At 37.9% G+C, this 16,097-nt stretch overlaps 1 protein-coding gene and 1 long non-coding RNA gene across 2 annotated transcripts; both read left to right on the top strand.

Annotated features, from left to right (window-relative positions):
• The first annotated feature begins 967 nt into the window (after positions 1-967).
• LOC103374373 (uncharacterized) lies at positions 968-4,002 on the top strand. Its single transcript, XR_521122.1, has 2 exons — positions 968-1,155; positions 1,246-4,002. It is a non-coding gene; the product is annotated as an uncharacterized LOC103374373 (long non-coding RNA).
• Positions 4,003-5,637: 1,635 nt separating this feature from the next.
• LOC103374372 (PITH domain-containing protein 1) lies at positions 5,638-14,470 on the top strand. The gene is made up of 6 exons (XM_008304450.1): positions 5,638-6,001; positions 8,733-8,776; positions 10,147-10,224; positions 10,443-10,547; positions 11,917-12,025; positions 14,120-14,470. The coding sequence occupies exons 1-6, from the start codon at positions 5,804-5,806 to the stop codon at positions 14,219-14,221; spliced, it is 636 nt and encodes a 211-aa protein (XP_008302672.1). The 5' UTR covers positions 5,638-5,803; the 3' UTR covers positions 14,222-14,470.
• Positions 14,471-16,097: the final 1,627 nt, after the last annotated feature.

The following is a 16,097-nucleotide window of genomic DNA, read 5'->3' as shown; positions in this document are numbered from 1 at the left end:
TTCAGACTTGGTCCAGGGGTTTTCAGTGGAAATCAGAGTTTCTGTGAAGCTCAGACAGTGAAGGACACTTTATAACGACAGCTTCTCCTGAAAGCATCCAAGAAATAAACCTTTGCTTGCTCTTCGGCACAAAAGACAGAGGTTAACTTTGCTGAAGAACATGAAAAGAACTTGATGAATGTTGGAGAACGTTCTTTGGTCAGATGAGACCAAGATGAATCTGTGATCGGATGGAGTCCAGCATGTTTGATGTGAAGCTGACCAGGACCACGACAGTGAAGCACGGAGGTGGGAGTGTGATGATGTGGAGCTGCAAGTGCAAAAGCTGTTGAGTAGATGACATTTATAGACAAATGTTTGTGGATAAATAAAAATACTGGCTGACAAAATGACTCTCAGTCTACAGAAGCTTGAAGAAGACGAATATTCCAGCATTCAAAGCGCAAAATCATGAGAATTTCTACACAACAATAAAGTAAAATTCAATAGTACGCCTTTGAAGTATTTTAAAGAAGAAATGTTGAGTAATCCAACTCCTCCTGCAAAGAGAAGCTGGAAACAACATTTTCTTAAGAATGACAGAACATCTTTGGTGTCCTTCATGCTGAGGAGGTTTAGTTTCCTGAAATGTGACTTTTGTTGCGTCGAGTTCCTCCTGTGGGGGCTGTATTTTTAATATCGGGAATCTAGACTGCAAGTTTTTCATTACATATCAGAGCAAATACTCAACTGTTCAACTAAGAAGTTAGTTATTACTGAGAGGTGATACAGTTTTGAACCATCTGACATTTAAGTGATACTTCACATCGGTGTACTTTCTTCTGTTCTATGTTGTGTTTTGTCGAGTACGCAGTTCAAGAATAAAATAAGAATAAATACGACTAGAATTAACAAAACTGCTGATCAGCTGGTCACGCAGAAAGTCTACTAAAACTTCCAGTATTTTTTGTTTTATCATATATTCAACACAGCTTGTCCTTCTTCCTGTCTCCTTCAGAATAAGGGCGCCCGCCACAGACTACTCGGGTGAATCAAGCCGCTCCTCTTCCTCCCAACTCAACCCTTCGCCTGGATCGTCTCGCTCTTCAGCACCGAGTGGAGGAGCAGCGGCAGCAGCAGGAGGTCACGCTGCCCGGGACAAACCACAGGTCAAAAGTAAGTCAACTTCCCTTAACCAACAAGAAGACAAGAATCCTCCAGTATTTGCTCCTTTAAATCTCTTAAACTGTGTCGTCCCTCCTGCAGAAATCGCCCCCATGATGGCCAAAACTATCAAAGCGTTCAAGAACAGATTCTCCCGCCGATAGTGTGAAAGAGACTGAATGTATTTCATGAATTCCAACTGTGTTTTTAATTTAAGTTGAGTTAAATTTTACTGGAAACCCTCCCCCCCTGCACACACAACCCTCCTCCACTTTGATCTCCACCCACCAAACACACACATGAACTTTACAGTATTGGTGGAGCAACGGTTGGCTTCTTCTTCTTCTTCTTCTCCTTCTTCCTCCTCCTTTGTTTTGTTTTTTTGTGGTGACTTCAGTGTCGGGGTGCCGTTAATTAAGTATTTAAATCCTAAATGACGGTCAAATGGTTTGTGTTTAGAAAAACACGTCAAGAAAGAAAAAGGAAAAAAAGACAACTTTTTACGGAACTCACAAACACACAGTCTGTTACCTTTTCTTGTTTATCAGGAGATGATTTTAAACAAACTCTTGCACATTTTTGGGGGGGATTTACTTGTTGCTCGGAGATATCAGAGAAGATCAGTGTCTCGCTGTTTCACCCGCGGCTGGCTAACGTAGCTTAGCTCAAAGACTGGAAACAGAACCTTTAAACATGTTATTTATTCTGTACTCACAAGTAAAGCAACAAAAAAAAACAAACAGCAATTTGTAGATTTACAGGGTTATAAGCTCTTTGGTGAAGCAGCCAACCAAGATGTAGTCGTATGCAAGGTTTTTAATTTTCAATTTCACTTTTTAACGTTGCCCTTCAGTCGGTATTTTTAGATGTTTTCCAATTTTTAAACCTGCTTTTGTCTCCCCCTTCTGGCAGTCAGGGTAATTACACAAATACTGTCAATTTGTGCTTTTTAAAAAGTATGCTGATTGATTTGGTTTTTAGACCGTATTCCTTCCTCTGAACTCTGAGTTTCTTTTTTATCTGCAGCCTCAGAAACTTTTTTCTACGTAGGCTTCATCGTACTCTGAGTTACCGCGTCTCTCCTTTTCATTGCCAGTTGATGCGTCGCTTTTAGTGCAAAATACAGAGAGACATACCTGGTGCTGATTGGCTGAAGACAGTTTCATACTTTCTATGTCCACAAGTACACGAGAGCCCACTTGACAATTTTGTCATCTCCCCGAATCTGCAAAATTTGGTTTGGACGCCTACTGTGCATGTATGGAACTGAGTCCTTCAAGCAAACTAGAAAGTAGTATGACAACAACTACAACAGAGTGTAGTCAAGGATTCAGTTAGCGTAATGTGAACTCATTTACGCTGACTGTAACAGATATTGATTTATCCTGAACTCCAGTTTTAAGGATGGACATGGAAAAGCCAAGAACCTCATGTCTACTCGTGATTGTTTTGAAAATGTGACACTGCAGAGGCTGGAAATTGAGCTAAAACGTCCACCAAATACACTCAAGTTTTGCTTTTCTTTCATCTGTTTTAAAGAATGAAGTAACATCACTGCAACAGTGTCTCCTCTGAGTCTGTAAAGTGATGAAATTAATCTAAACCTGCATTCTTTCTGCCAGCCAGCAGGGGGCGACTTATCTGACTGCAAACCAGTATAGATTGTATAGAAGTCTATGAGAAAATTCCAACTTAATTTATAACCTCTGTAAACATTTTCCAAATGAGTTTATGATCTCAATCGCTTGTTTAAAGTCCCCTTCAATACAGCATGATGTTCATTTTGGCAAATTGTGGACTAATTTAGAGTAAAATAGACGATAAAGCCCAGTACGGTTGAGGGTGAAGCTAGCTAGTGATGGATAAGTCACTGTCGAATGGGTGTGCCTGGGTTCTTCCACCTCCCACTTACCACGTCCGGTTACAAAAATCCAAAATGGCAATGGCTAAATGTAAAATGTGGGGTTTCACTAAGTAATGTACAAACCAGTGGACAACCGTATGCATCTTTTGGACCTTCTGTAGATGCAACACTGATGCATAACCTCATGTAAAATGCAAATATTAGTGAACTGTAGAGATGTTCATAGGCAGATTTTGTCACCGTCTAACAGAAAACGAGTAGCTGTTCACCTCTGTTTCCAGTTTTTGTGCTAAGCTAAGCTAACCAGCCGCTAGCGCCCTATTTATCAAACAGAGACAAGAGAAGTTAGCGATCTTCTCGTCTGAGTCTCTTCAAGAAAACAAATGAGCATTTTTCCCAAAGTGTCAAACAGTAAATACTTTTAATTTAAACAACAGTCATTGGTTATTTTCGTCTCCGACCAAAACGAAACACTACGTAGGAAAACTTGTTGTTCTGTCTCTTGCATGATGCTCGACACCCGAGACGTCAGCTGGCTGGTGGGAAACTCCGCTTTTTAAAGGAAACCAATCATGTTTTGCCTGGTGCATTTCTCAGTGTGTAGGGCTGAAATGATATCAATGACTTATTTTAACCCTGCTGTGGCTTCAGATCATGTTTTCCTGCTGTCGAATGTGTGCGTCGCTGTTTCTATCTGCTTCACTGTGACAGTTTGAACGAGAGCCGAGGAAGGAAGGTAATGGGACGTCTGCAGCTTCATGATGAGGATGATGATGATGATGATGATGATGATGAGATGTATTTATTTTCAACACTGGGACCTGACACCCCACAACATGGGCCCGAACGGAAGTAGATTAAAAATTGTAATTTTATTAGATTTTAATAAATGTTATATGGTCATTTTTATTAAAATTGACTTTTTGCCCTTAAACACTGTCAGTGTTGAAATGTTTTTGTGATCTGTTCAACATAAATCCAACCTGAGAACATGATTATCACAGTTTGATTTCTGTCTAAATGAGTCTACTGATTCACAAAGTCTGCAGAGGACGAGATGAAGTGAGGCAAGTTTATTCAAATTACAAAATATTCATACATGGAGGCAATTTAAAGTGCTTTAAATACAGCATATAATGTGTAGAAAGAAAGAAAAAAATCATTTAAAGCCTCCATTTTAAGTGAGAGAAAAACATTTTTAAATACAAAGTATAAAATGAATAAAAGTAATATGGAGAAACAGTCACTAGAGATGTGCTAAGTGCCCGTCTGTCCTGAAGGTTTTAAATAACATGACATTTATTCTCACGTTACACTGAAATTGGTCAGTATTGTTAATGGAAAGCATTGTTGTTTTTTTGTGAATGTGGCAGCTAAAATGCAAAAATCTGCATTTATGTTCTGATAACTAAAAAGTAACAGTGTTTTGGCAATGAAACCTGTTATTTATTGTGTTGGCGTAAAGCAGTTCCTGTTTGTGCAATTGTGCAACTTCATGTTGCAGCAGTAAACCTCAAACCAAGAAATATCCCTGCTGGTTCTCAACATGACTGACAAGGTAAGAAAGATATATATGTATATTTTTAAATTTAAATATTCAATGCAATATTTTTTCTCTACAATTTTCTTTTAAAAAAGAAAGAAAGAAATAATGAACCTTTTATTCTTCAAAGGAACAAAATACAGGTTACACATCAACGAATAAACATTCTGAGAAACGAAAGATTTCATAATAAACATTTTCTGCTCTTGATATTAGAAAATGAAAGCGTTTATATTGATTTTTGTCTGTTTTTATGGAATATCTTATATTAACGTGACGAAACGTTTTTGCGACACTTTGGACGTTTGGTGGCAGAGAAACTGAACCAATTAGAGAGCGGACCACTTCTGTTTTGCTCTTCGTGAAGGTAAAGTGGCCGCAATGTTGCAGAGGAGGACTTCCTGTGAGGGACAATTCTCTTTAAAGTAAAATGTGTGTTGGAACACATCTTAGATCCCTTTTGTGCACTCGTTCCATTACATTTCTATTTAAAGCTGAAGGAGCTGCTTTACAAAGTGCTCTCGAAGATATTAAAAGTCAGTTAAAGTGTAAATATATTAAAGGATAATTGCTATGGGGCAACAGTGTTTTCAGCAATAAATTGAAATATACACATAAAATTACCACTTGTGTGGATAAATACAGGTAAAATACACAATAATATAACTGAAGATTTGTAAAACACGCTTCCTAATTTGTTCATATGAAAAGAGTGTATTTCTGGTAACTTTTGCTTTAAATGTAATAGTTTAGATTTTCGTTATAAACTTTTATAAAACATTTCATTATAAAGTATTAACTACGAAAAGTCAAATAGAGTCAGTTAAACTATTTAACTGATTTCTTATAATGGTTCTACTTTAACTATATTCTTTTTATTGGCCTAATGAGTCTGTTTGTTCCACTAAATACAATTATGTTGTTGCTTTGATTGTCTGTTTTTTGTTTGTTTTGTTTTGTAGCTTCATCATTATTATTGCTTTGGTAATATTAACATAATATTCACGCTAATGAAGCGCGTTGAACTGAAAAGGTGTAAAATTGTCATTAACGGAAGCAGCTGGTTTTACTTTGAAAGTCTCTCCCCGTCAGTTCGTCGTCACTTCTGGCGCCTTGACGCGGACGTCGCTCCGCTTCACGCTGTGAACTGAAACTTGCTGATCTCACTTGACGTTATAAAAACGCTCTGACGGAGCGCTCTGCTTCATTTCTCCCGGTACTGTGGGACGGAGAGCAGCGGATTCAGCTCCACGATGTCCGGCCACGGTCACGGTCACGGCCACGGACACGGCTGCGGGTGTGAGGGCGAACACGAGCCCGCGGAAAGGGGCCTGGAGTACGGACTGTACCGGCGGATCGACCTGGAGAAGCTGCAGTGTCTGAACGAGAGCCGCGACGGAGACGGCAGGCTGGTGTTCAAGCCCTGGGACCAGCGGAACGAGCGGGACAAGGTAACGGCCGAGCGGAGCCTCTCCGCCGGGCAGCTCTGCTGTCAGAGCCCGCTGAGGGCGACGCAGTGCGGCTGCGCAGTTACTAAACTTTACTAAGCTTCGAGGTTCAGCTGGGAGGTAAATACACAAAATAACCACAATGAGACACTAAATGATGACAGAGCGACACAAAACAACCACAACGAGACATTAAAGGACCACAGAGAGACACAAAATGACTACAAAGACACACAACGGACCACTAAAGATCAAAATAAGATGTTGAACTACTTTAAAGAAACACAAAGAACAACAGAAGAACACAAAATGAGCAGAAATAGGCCCAAAATGAACACAACAAGACCTAAAATGACTAGAAAGATTCAGAAAACGACATCAGAGACACAAACGAACACTAAAGACTGAAATAAGATGTAAAACTACCTCAAACAGACATTAAAGAACCACAAGAAACCAAAATGAGATTTAAAATGACCACAAGGAGACACTATATGATGACAAAGCGACACAAAACAAAGACAACTAGACACAAGGACCACAGAGAGACACAAAATGACTACAAAAACACACAAACAAGCACTATAGACCAAAATAAGATGTTAAACTACATGAAAGAGACATTGAAGGAGCACACAGAGACACTAAGAGCAACAGAAGAGCACAAAATGACATCAAATAGACCCGCAAGGACCATAAAGATACAGAAAACGACCTCAGAGAGACACAAAATGAACACAATAAGACTCTAACTGACCACAAAGAGATGCAAAATGGTTCCAAAGACCACCTCAGAGACATGTACAACAATAACATGTCAAATGTCCACAAATAGACACAAAGTGGCCACAAAGATTCATAAAATGACCACAAAGATGAACTAAATGATGACAGAGCGACGCAAAACTACTACAAAGCGACACTAAAGGACCACAGCGAGACACAAAATGACAACAAAGACACACAAAGGGCCACTAAAGACCAAAATAAGATGTTAAACTACTTTAATGAGACATTAAAGGACAACAAAGAGACACCAAGAACAACAGAAGAACACAAAATGACCACAAATCGACTCAAAATGAACACAAGACTCAAAATGACTATAAAGATACAGAAAACAACCTCAAAACACAAAATGAACACAACAAGACACTAACCGACCACACAAAGACAAAAAATGACCACAAAGATACACTAAATAATGACAGAGCAACACAAAACAAACACAAAGGAGCACTAAAGACCAACATAAGACGTAAAACTACCTCAAAGAGACATGAAACGACCACAGAGAGATGGAACCAAACACCAAAGATCAAAATGAGACATAAAACAACCTTAAAAGCAAGTTAAACAGCAGCAACGATATATAAAATTACCAGGAAGAGACATAAAATGGCTACTAAGAGACTCAAAATGACTGCAAAGACTTGAAAGTGACCACAAAGATTTACAAAACGAGCACCAAAGACGATGTAAAAGGAGCTGTAAATGACCACAAAAGACTCAAACTGGCCACTAAAGACCAAATTCAGATGCACAGCGAGTTCAAAGCTACGTAAAAAGGCAACAATGATGTGTAAAATGACTACAAGGAGACACAAAACTGGCACAAAGGGTCACAAAATGACGAACAAAAGACACAAAATGACAACAAGGAGATGCACAGTGATCAAAAAGAGACTCAAAACAACCACAAAGTGGCGACAAAAATATGCTAAACTCACAAAGACATGCAAAACAACCACCAAAGTCATGTAAAATAACAACAAAGGTATATAAGATGACCACAACAGACCAAAATGAGACACAAAACAGCCGTGAATAGACATGAAGCTGCTGAAATGTCAGAATATTTTGCTTTTATTTGTCACGCACCACAGAAAACTGAATATATTTCGGTTGGTCAGACAAAACAAGACGTTTTAAGATTGCAAATGTTACTATTCCACTGTTTAGTCGCTTTGTATGGACAGAATATTTAACCAGGAAACAGATGAACTGATCATGAACGTCACCTCTGAGCAGTTTTATACCGTCGAAATGCAGTTTGTCAACTTTAAGTGTTTCTTTGTATTGACTGAAGATTAGAATAAAAACCACTCACACTGGATTATAGATCCAAAACCTTAACCGGACAGAAAAAGTCTATTTTAACTTCAACTTCTGATTATTTTTTTATTGCTGATTTGTCTATAAAATGTTTTAAAATAGCAGAAAATGCCACGTTGAGTCAGTTTTATTTGCACATTATGACGAATCACACGTTTGCTTCAAGCGGTTTTACATTGAAGTGATTTATATTCTCAGAGCCTTAATTCCTGAAAAGAAAACTCCACGTAAAACCCTTAAACTGATAAAAAAATGAAAGAAGTCTCAGACAGAGAAAGCGAGGAGGATCAGATGTTGTGTTATCTGAATAACATCTTTTATAATTTACTCTGTCTCATGCTGCTGCCTTCAAAGGTCTGTTTTTGTCCCAAACCCAAAAATAATCAATTTACCGTCATTTCTGGGAACTAAAAGGATAAAAAACCTTCACACTGGACAAGCTGGAAAAAAGTAAACATTGTCTTTCTTCAAGCTCTTCGTCAGTAAGTAGGCGACATGAAAAACCTTGAATCTGGCGACTGTCAGCGAATCAAACAATAAAACAGAAATCAGAAGCTGCGACTGAAGCCGACGTGTCTGAGAAGAAATAACTGGTTGTTGTTTTTTTTTGTCCTCGTAGTTTGTGGAGAGCGACGCGGACGAAGAGCTGCTCTTCAACATCCCGTAAGTCCTCGAGGCGACTTTAGCTGCTGCCTCTGCACACAGATTTGGAAAAGAACGTCTGCATTTGAGTGGATCATAGTTAGTTTTCCTAGAAACGACCACAAACACTCACCTGCTGAATTTTGCTCTTTAGATGCACAGTTTACCTGATAAATGACAAACGATCTCAAATCATCTTTTGCCTTCTGCTTGACCATCTCTGATTTGCTTTCATTTTTATTTATCACGAACTGTATGTATTTAAAATTGTATCTATGAAATTTTTAGTGGCACTTTCTGAGATAAAACATTTTAAAAAGCTGCCCGTTAACCTGCTTTCAGGTGTTTTCTCACAATTGAAATTTGAGGCTGTTGGAACGACAACATCTCAGGAACTATTGAAGATAAAAATCTGAAATTTTCACTGTTATTTCTCATTGATTTAAAATCTGTAGTATTGGACAATTAGCTCACATAAATCTCTGAATATGGATGATTTGAAATATTACAAAAATTGAAGCCGTCGTGAAAAGTTTTTTCTTTGAACACGGATTAACAAAAAAAAAACTGGTCATGCAGGAATCAACTAGTGATGTTTTCTGAACCACATGTAGCTGCAGGTCACAAAAACACAAAACTAAACATGTAGAATACTTTTAATATGAATTACTTGATCACAAAAATAAAACGGTAAATAATTTTTGTGGAACTTCCATAACTGATTGAGCAGGTTTGATGACTTGGATCACAAAAACAAAAGTATCGGTAGATAGTCTGATCCAAGTAGAGTCTCAAAATGATTCTCTAAATCAACAAAAATTTAAAAAAAGGAGAAAATATATTTATTCATTTGGGCATATTTTTCATTTTCAGACCCCAATTTGTAGGCTAAAGAAGAAACTGTTGTCTATTCATTTACTCTTTGGAAGAGATGCTTGAAGCTAAACTCTTCAGTTATTATATATGCCAATGTTCTCACACTTTAAGCTGTGACTTTGGTTTTATCTTTTTTTTTGTTAATATGCTCAACGATGGGACTTTTCATAATAGCTTCAGTGTTTTTTTCATATTTGAACTCACCCATAATCAGAGACTGTTTGATTTACTTCTCTGATGTTACAGATTCTGAATTAATGACATGATATGAAATTTTAAAAAACAGAAATTTCAGATATTGTCGTTCAAATAAACTCATATTTCAGTGTGTGAGATGTGCTCAAAGTCAGTAAATATCTTTCTAAATATCCATATTTTGTGCTCTAAAATCAGCGGGTAAGTCAGAGATGGTCGAGCAGAAGTCGCTCTTGTGATTTTGCCCCAAAGCGTCTCTGGTTGTATCTTCATCTTGTGTTTTCGCTCTCGGCCTGCTGACTCCGTTTCCTCTCTTTCAGGTTCACCGGCAGCGTGAAGCTGAAAGGAATCATCATCTCCGGAGAAGACAACGAATCCCATCCTGCTGAGATCAGACTGTGAGTTTCTGCTTCTGTGATCTCGACTCTACATGTTTGACGTTACGGAAACAAACCAAGCAGGAGAATCTGGTTTTGTTTTTCTAAATTAGATTTCGTACTTTGTTCATTCAGGAGGGGAGAATAAACAAACTCAGCTGTCTTTTCTTTTATTACCACTTCTACCTCTACGGATTCATCGAGTTTAAACTCTCCTGTTGTTGTTTCTCTCTGTATAGGTACAAGAACATCCCTCAGATGTCGTTTGATGACACCGGCAGAGAACCAGAGCAGGCCTTCAGACTCAACAGAGACCCGGTGGCTGAGCTGGAGTATCCCACAAAGTAATCAAACTACACAACTCAACAGAATACAGTGTGAAGCCCACGATGCAGACTTTCTGCTCTCAACATCTGTGCTTCTTTAACATCAGAATCAGAAATACTTTATTGATCCCCTCGGGGAAATTGCTTTCAGTTGCAGATGCTCCCAATCAAAAATCTTAAAGAAGTAGGGAGTAAAGATATTTAATAAAACAAAAAGTATTAATATGAAAAGAAAAGAAAACTCTAACACAAAATAAATATACAGTCTTGCTGTTGTAAGTCTATAAATGTGTTTCTATGCACATTTAGAAGTGTCAAATTAGAAAAAATTAATGGAAACAACACATTTGACCCACTAAAGGTGCTTTAAGTTGCTTTTTGCAAAAAAATTCACCATCTGACCCCCAAAAAATTAGTTTCCAAGTAACCCGGTTGTTCATGAACCCAAACTAAGGTTTGTGTTGTACAGATGCAGCTTTTAGATTTGTGATCAACTGATAATCTGCAGTTATGTGAAATATTATACGAGCTGCTTTTGTTTTGTAATGAACCCTCTGAAACTCAAAACCTGCCAGTGGGTTTAAAAGTCATGTCACTGTTTAAAACATCACCACAAATACACCATTTATTAGAGTCAGAAACTGTAAAAACAGAAAGAATCGTCAGGTTTTCAATTTCCCGACAATTCTGGAAATGTTCGTGTGTGACTTTCGATTCGTTCAGAAAGCTTAAAGCTGAGTATAAAATTATTAATATTTCATTAAAATCACAATATTCTACTGTCTCATTTAGAAATTCAGCAACAAAAAATAAATGAATAACCATTGGGACCAGATTTTGTATTAAAAAAATGCAGTTTGTGTTTTCCATCAGCCAGTTACACAAGAGATGCAGCTTGGTTGCTCTGAAATTCAATCTGATCATAGAAGCGTTTAAAACACAACTCAGTCCTCTTTCTCTTTCTCTTGTACATTCATTCATTTATTACACACATCCTGAACACATTTGCTTCGTCCTGTCAGCCTTCAAACGCTCTTCACAGCTGCATGCCATTCATTTCTATTCATACATTTTATATTTCTGTATATTCTGTGAGTCTTAGGGGTGTAACAGTAAACTAAAAGCTTGATGCATGTCTCTGTTTTGACATCACTGTTTGGTTTTCAGTGCAGCAGAAATGAGAAACTACATTAAAGTGCCTCTTTTCTTTTTTAATAAACACCAGTTTACTGAACGGACTTTGTCTTTCGTACTGAAGTCTGTCAATAATTCTACTAATAAAAAAAAGGCCAATTTAAAAGATTTACAGTACAGATACGAGTACCGTTGCACCCCTGGTGTATTTGATCTTGAACTGAATCGTCTTCTGTTCTCTCGCTGTTTTCAGGATCGCCCGTTTTTCCAACGTTCAGCATCTTTCCATCCACGTCTCCAGGAACTTCGGAGCAGAGAACACTCGGGTTTATTACATCGGCCTCAGAGGAGAATATTCAGAGGTCAGTCTGAGTCGTACACGAAGCGGCGTCAGTGTGCTGCATCCTCTCTGTGTTTGTTCTCTTTTCTGATCATCTGATATGTTTATTTTAACCCTCTGATGTGGCCAACGTGTGTCATGTAAACTTTGCACTGTCCAGCTCTGTCACATGAAAACGTAGAACTTTATTAGTCCTAAACGACACTCTTGTGCCAGATATTGCTTTAAAAAAAAAATGAGAAAAGCATCTCTTGTAAGACATACGTTTATCAGACAGCCTTTCCTCATTTTATTTGATTTGAATTTCATTCTTCCGGTTTTGTTTTTTTTTCCAATTTTCCTTCTTGCAGCCTCATTAATATTGAAATTCTGTCGTAGAGATCAATATGTTTGTGAGGACTAAATACTAGAAACATCTGTCAGCAGCACAAACTGTAGCATCAAGAAGAATCCAGTTTAAACCCTTTGCAGGACTGTAATATTAGACAGCATTACTTTAAGCGAGCTGTAGGTAATAAACTGGCAGCAGTTGCATATACTTTCCTTCCATTACCTTCATTAGTGATGTTATTAATCTTCATCTTGCTCCTTCATGCAGGAATTCAGTCTTGACTGTTTCCAGGAATCCGTCCTGATAAACAAACACTGTGTTCAGGTCAATGCTTCGTTGGGCTGCACGGTCGTAAATATACCGACAGGAGATTTTATTTTGCCTCGTGTTTCATCCTCAGGGCAGCGAATTCTTTCCTCAAATATTTGGCTTCTTTCTGAAGCTGCCGTCTCACTCCTTAGTTTGTCTGTTGATGCAACGCAACAGCTGTGAAAGCTCTTTACAAAGTCTGTACTTCTGACGCTGAGACTCACAGTTCAGTCTTTTCAACCATATGGGACGATTCTTTGTGGTTTTAAAGAATACTTACTGTCATCTTGCATGATTTAGTGGATGGATCGTATCCGTGCATCATCAGAACGACAGAAGCTTCTCATTTCAGCCGTGTGCAGCTACATCATCCACTGTATATAACCGGCTGTTTCTTCTCCTCAGCTCTGCCTTTCTGTATGTTTATTAAGTCTGAATTACAAACTGGTTTATTGACTTATCGACACTTCTTCCCACAGTATAATAATGAATCCTATATATATCAGAAACAGGTGCTGCTGTGCATTAAGAGGGGAAATGATTTGTAGATGATAGTTATCAAACTAACTAGCTACATATCAATGTTTTGTTTTTTTCCATAAATCGGTTGTGCTCTGAGGCAGAAAGCAAGACCTCGATACCTCCACCAGCTCAACATGGCCACATTATGTTAACGTCAACTCCAGGCAGTCATCCATCTTTAAATACGGTCCACAGCTTTAAGCTTCTGTCGCCCAAAACCTGCTGACAGATTGTATAGCCTTGTTGCGTTTTAAAAATCTCCAAAAATACATCGTTTACAAGAGCCAGAAACTGTAAAAATCAAAATAATCGCAGACTTTTCAACTTTCTGATGGTCCTTAAAGCACTAATGTGCAACATACCGCTCCATCGAAAAGCTAGCTCATTCTAAGCTTTTATTTCTAATATTTCATGAAAATCATTTGTTATTATTGATTATTTTACATGTGTGATTTTAAATATCACTCAAAAGAAACTGTTTACTCCAGATTTTGTAAAAAACAAAACATTCTGCATTCCTCAGAACAACTGAGTCGCAGTTATTCACTCAGCTGCAATGAAACATCACGTCTCGGTTGAACTGCAGGCCGTGTTTTAGCAGACGTGTGTGGAAAGAAATGAAAATATCTACATTATGTGGAGTCTCTCTTTTTCCTAGTTTTGCACAATTGGTAATTTTTTTTTCTAAAATACAAAATCAGTGAAATTCAACTTTTTCTTTTTTTTTTTTTTTTAAATGATTGATGGCATCATAACTGTCATTCTGCACAGAAGACATGTTTAAGTTCTCTCTCCTTCTAGTCATGGTTGTGCTGTTTCTACAGAGGTGCAGGACTTTATATACTGCAGTTAAAATGAGCCCACAGTGAGTAAAAATGTGACGGGAGCTAAAAAGACCCAGAAATCTCTCGTCCTTGCTGCCAGTTAACCCGTCTTCCTCTTTATCCTCTTCAGGCGCACCGACATGAAGTGACGATCTGCAACTACGAGGCGTCGGCAAACCCTGCAGATCACAAAGTGGAGAGCATCATCCCGCAAACCAACTTCATCTCCTGAGAGCTGCACAGAGTCGGGAGGAGGAAGAGGAGGACGAGGAGAGGTTTCACTGGCGTCTGCTGACTGTCAGAAAGATTCAGTTCAACGCTGCGAACGGCAGGTTGGTCGACTGAGACGAAGCGCTGAAATCTGAAGAGCAGAGAGCTTCAGGTTGATGGAAGTGCAGAGCTGTCTCTCTGTGGCAATAAAGCGTGAAGGCTTAATGTGGGCTTCATAATAAATGCATGACACATTTGACCCTCAGACAAATTCTGCTGTTCTCAGTTTAATCTGTGAAGTAAAGATACACATCACTTCAAAATACAGTGGCTCTCAACCGTCTGAACCCCAAAACCAGCCGGCAGGTTTGAAAGGTGTGTTGTGTTCAAGGTAGTGTCTAAATTATCAGCTAGAAACTTTAAAAACATGAAGAAAAGTTGGCTTTTCAACTTTCTTTCAGCCCTTGAACTACTCACTTTGATGTGTGGAAACGTAACTAACTGCAAATTGAGATGTTTTATCAAAATTGCTGTATCCTACATGTCTCATTTAAAAAAATTGGCAAAAATAAACTGTTTGCTTGAACCAGATTCTGTCAAAAACTAAAAATTCTGCGCTCCTCAGTGCGACATGAGGAAAATTACTGACTCGGCTACAACCAATGGTCACATAACAAAGACGAAAGGACTTTTTGATTGAACTACAGGCTGTATTTACACAAAGCAGATAGAAAGTATGAAAACTAATGAAATATCATATAAGCAGTAAAATATCTATAGTATGTAGAACCATAATTTTTCCCCAGGATTGATAACACATATGGGCACTAGTAAAATTGTTGATTCATTTTATTTTTCAATTTTTGTAAAAATAAAGAAAGAAATGTTTGTTTGTTTTTTTCCTGTTTTGGGGATTTTTGCTTTATAATTTTGTTAAGATACACAAAAGACATTTCATAATTCTCTCTCCTTCTAGTCATGGTTGTTCTGTTTCCGTAGCGGTGCAGGACTTTATATTGCAGTGAAAAATCAGTCCACAATGAGCAAAAATGTGCCTGGAAAAAAAAAAAACATCTGCCAGAAACTGCTGGGAGTTCAGAGGTTCAGAGAGTTAACTCAAACATTCATGGAAACCACACAATACCACTTTTTGATTAATGACAAACTTTGGTTGTGTTCAAAATTAGCGGCGCACATTGCAAAAATATCATTTAAATAAAATCAATAAAGAAACTTATTATGCTTGAGTAACTGCTTCAGTACACAGAAAACATGCATAAATACAGATTCTATGCCGTTTATGCTACTTGAGTGATTGTCAAATGCTTCAAAAATATAAATCCAACACCCGTGCTGCATCATTTTCCTTTTGTAAAAACAAAAGATTGTCTGCTAAATGCTGCTGGTTCTTTTCTGCCACCTAGTGGATCATTTTGTGACTGCTTTGTTTTTTATTTTATCTCTGTGATGAGATGAATTCCCAACAGCCGCTTGGTGGTTTAACCCAGTTATTTACGTACAATATTTGTAATCTGAGTGAAAGGAGGGTTAGTGGAGACAAGCTGCGGTGTTTTATTTACAGCAGATATAAACCAGCCGTGAGCTCCTTAATAGTACATAAACATCCGACTTTGCCTTTTTCCAGAGCTTTTAAACAAATACATTTTGCTATAACCTCATTAAAAAGTTTGCATCTCTTCCATACGTTCCTTTTTTTTTCTGAAGGCATTATGTCATTCTTGATTTCACTCTGTTATAAATGCAGTTTGTCGTCAGTCACTCTGAGTCATTTACAGGATTGTGTCGCTGAATGTGGAAGACATTTGGAATGTTTTAAGGTGTGTGATTTTTGGTGAAGAACTGGAATATGTATATGAAAAACAATAAAATAATAGAGA

This window comes from Stegastes partitus, unplaced genomic scaffold (assembly GCF_000690725.1).
Source record: "Stegastes partitus isolate 25-593 unplaced genomic scaffold, Stegastes_partitus-1.0.2 Scaffold2225, whole genome shotgun sequence".
NCBI classification, from domain to species: Eukaryota; Metazoa; Chordata; class Actinopteri; family Pomacentridae; genus Stegastes; species Stegastes partitus.
This window is presented reverse-complemented; position numbering and strand designations above follow the sequence as displayed.